Genomic DNA, 2954 nt, shown 5'->3' with positions numbered 1-2954 from the left:
TAAAAAATGGACCTGATTGTGATTTTTAGGGTTTGTGTGATCTTGTCTGGGTTTAAGCCTTTCTACGTTCACAAATGTTTCCCTCTGAGGGAAACATTACTGGTCTGTATTGTTTACTTTTCTTTGGTATATCAATGCCGGTTTCCATAGTTATATACCTGTATATCACCAGGGACTATGTCTTATCCTCATGATGGACTGTGGAATGCAAGATCTACACCTATCCTCATCTCCAAGTGGAGTGATTTAAGTACATGGATAAAATAAATTTCCAAATTTCAAAAAATAAGTGTCTAGAAGTCATTGAACCATAATTTAGTTGGCAGAAGAGAGAATGTTATCTCCTACTCTTTGATGGAGAGTAAAGACCTAGAGTAAAGGATCTGGTTTGTTAGAAGTGATTGAAAAAATCACACCCGTTAAACTTATTTTTCAAAGATATGTAGAGATACTGTAGGGAGGATGACCAACTTCCATCTCCTTATTCTTTCATCTTGGATGTGAAGTTGGTTGCAACCTTGCTAGCAATAACCCGGGGTTAGTGAAGTTAATGAAACCTTCAGTTTAGATCATTCCTCTTTCTAGTGAGATGATAGGGAGTGAATGAATGTACATTCTATTCAGAGAACATTGTGAGAATTTTTCTAGCAGAGAAAAAAGTCCTTGCAGATCCAGAGAAACACTAACTAATTTGTGTGGTGGGGCATGGATTACATTAATTTGACTTCTTTATTAGAGTTCTGCCCTGTGATAAAGATGTTAGTATCGATAACATAACTTTTCTATCCAGAATTTCAGTAAGTTTTGGTAATAGAGTTCATTGGCCATTGTATACTAACTTTATATATATTTTTTATATTTCACTTATGAGTGAGATTGCTCAGTATTTGTTTTTCTTCTGACTTATTATGTTTAACACAGCACCTACTAGTTTCATCCAAGTTGTAGAAAATTAAAAGAATTTTAATTTTGAATTAAGTCTGAATTTTACAAGTAGTAACTGTTTCGAATACACAGGCTCAGAGATTTTCAATGTACTTTTATTTATGTTGATTAACAGTGTATAATTATTTGCATATGCAAAGAGATTCCCAATCGGAAGAAACTTATTACTTATTTAATCGAATATTGGTATTTTTATGGAAGAGGCTTTATTAAAGGTTCTGGAAAGTAAGGGAAGCAAGTTATATTTCAAAAGGTCTTTTGACTTTAAGACTATTATCTTTCCTATTAATAACACTTGATGCAATAATATAAGATTTGTTTTATCTTCTATATGCACATGAATTATTATCCAAGATTACTCTTTGACTCCAAAGCTTTCTCATGGCATTTTTCACCTCTGAGTTTCTGAGGGTATAGATTAATGGGTTTAGCATGGGGGTTATCATCGTATAAAATACAGCTACTGCTTTATCAATGGGGAAGGTGATCATAGGCCGAAGGTACACAAATATACAAGGCACAAAGAATAGGACAACGACAGTGACATGAGAGGCACAGGTAGAGAGAGCCTTCCACTGCCCTTCAGTGCTTTGGTTTTTTAGGGAGCACAGGATGAGGATATAAGATGCAATGAGAATTGAAAAAATCAGCATACACATCAGCCCACTGTTGGCAGCAACAAAAAGTCCAAAGATGTGAGTGTCAGTGCAGGACAGTTGTAGCAGAGGGAAAAGGTCACAGATGAAGTGGTCGATGACATTGGGACCACAGAAGGGCAACCAGAGTATAAAGAGAATTTGAATGAGAGCGTGAAGAAATCCCCCAGCCCAGGCCAGGACCACAAGAAGGCCACATACCCGCCTGTTCATTATGATCATGTAATGCAGGGGCTTGCAGATGGCCACGTAGCGGTCATAGGCCATCACGGTGAGCAGGATGATTTCAACTCCTCCAAAAAAGTGCTCTGCAAAGAGCTGAGTCATGCACCCACCAAAGGAAATAGTTTTCTTTTTGGTGAGTAAGTCCAATATCATTTTGGGGGCCATGGTAGAAGAGCAGCAGCCATCTATGAAGGACAAGAAACACAGGAAAAAATACATGGGGGATCCCAGGGCGGGGCTGGTGGTGATGGTCACCACAATGAGCAGGTTGCCTGCCACAGTGAGAAGGTAGACGATGGTGAACACTGCAAACAGAAGCTCCTGTACACGTGGGTTCTGTGTCAGACCAAGCAGGATGAATTCGGTCACGTTGTTCATTTGCTCCCAAACCCCAGTTTGGCATTTGGATACTCGATGTATCTGGGAGTAACAGAGATTACAGTTATGGAAGGTGAATTTTGATCAAATGAATAATTTGTGTCAGGATTATTTTCTGGAAGACTAATGGAAACCCGTAACAGATAAATTCAAGACTTAAAGTAGGGTTATATTCATTAGTTGCAAATGAATAGATAATTACCATCCCTCCCCCACACAGACACACATTCCTGTATGCAGCCATGACTATCATGACTGATTTAACACATCAGACTCCTGCAACTCAATAAGATGGATATCCTCCCAACAATTTCTATCCATCATGGGAAAATTGAAATAAAAAGAGAGCCTGTGAGGGGAAAATGCATGAATCATGAGAATCTGTTACTTCTCCATTCACTTATGCTGATGAGGCCAAGTTGCAGGGTTTGTTATTCTTACTTTTAACTTGTTTCTGAGTGAATTAAAGGTAAATTAATCTGAAATGTAAATTAAGCTATTCATATCCTCAAAATAAATTGAACTGAATGACTATTTGGGATTCACATGAGATAAAGCAGGCAGTTACAATTATGAGTTTATGCTATATCCAAGCAGAGTTTTCCAGAATGTGGTCAAACAAGAAAGAACATTTGAGAGAGGAGAAAGCAGCTTCACAAAATACAGCCTTTCTGCAATTTTAAAGTTATTGGAAATTTTAGAATTCATTAAATGTTGAAAATTTCTGTCATGGTTTGGTTTCAGTGGCAT

The 2954-nt window shown here is 37.6% G+C and overlaps 1 protein-coding gene across 1 annotated transcript; it reads right to left on the bottom strand.

Annotated features, from left to right (window-relative positions):
• Positions 1-1265: 1265 nt before the first annotated feature.
• Positions 1266-2210, bottom strand: LOC130042922 (olfactory receptor 4C5-like). The gene has a single exon (XM_056135193.1). The coding sequence runs from the start codon at positions 2202-2204 to the stop codon at positions 1266-1268; it is 939 nt and encodes a 312-aa protein (XP_055991168.1). The 5' UTR covers positions 2205-2210.
• Positions 2211-2954: the final 744 nt, after the last annotated feature.

The sequence above is a fragment of the Sorex fumeus genome, unplaced genomic scaffold, assembly GCF_029834395.1.
Source record: "Sorex fumeus unplaced genomic scaffold, SorFum_2.1 ptg000007l, whole genome shotgun sequence".
Lineage (NCBI taxonomy): Eukaryota > Metazoa > Chordata > Mammalia > Eulipotyphla > Soricidae > Sorex > Sorex fumeus.
This window is presented reverse-complemented; position numbering and strand designations above follow the sequence as displayed.

Coding starts and splice junctions, on each gene's coding strand:
- LOC130042922 (XM_056135193.1), bottom strand. CDS start 2,204: ATGAACAACGTGACCGAATTCATCCTGCTTGGTCTGACACAGAACCCA.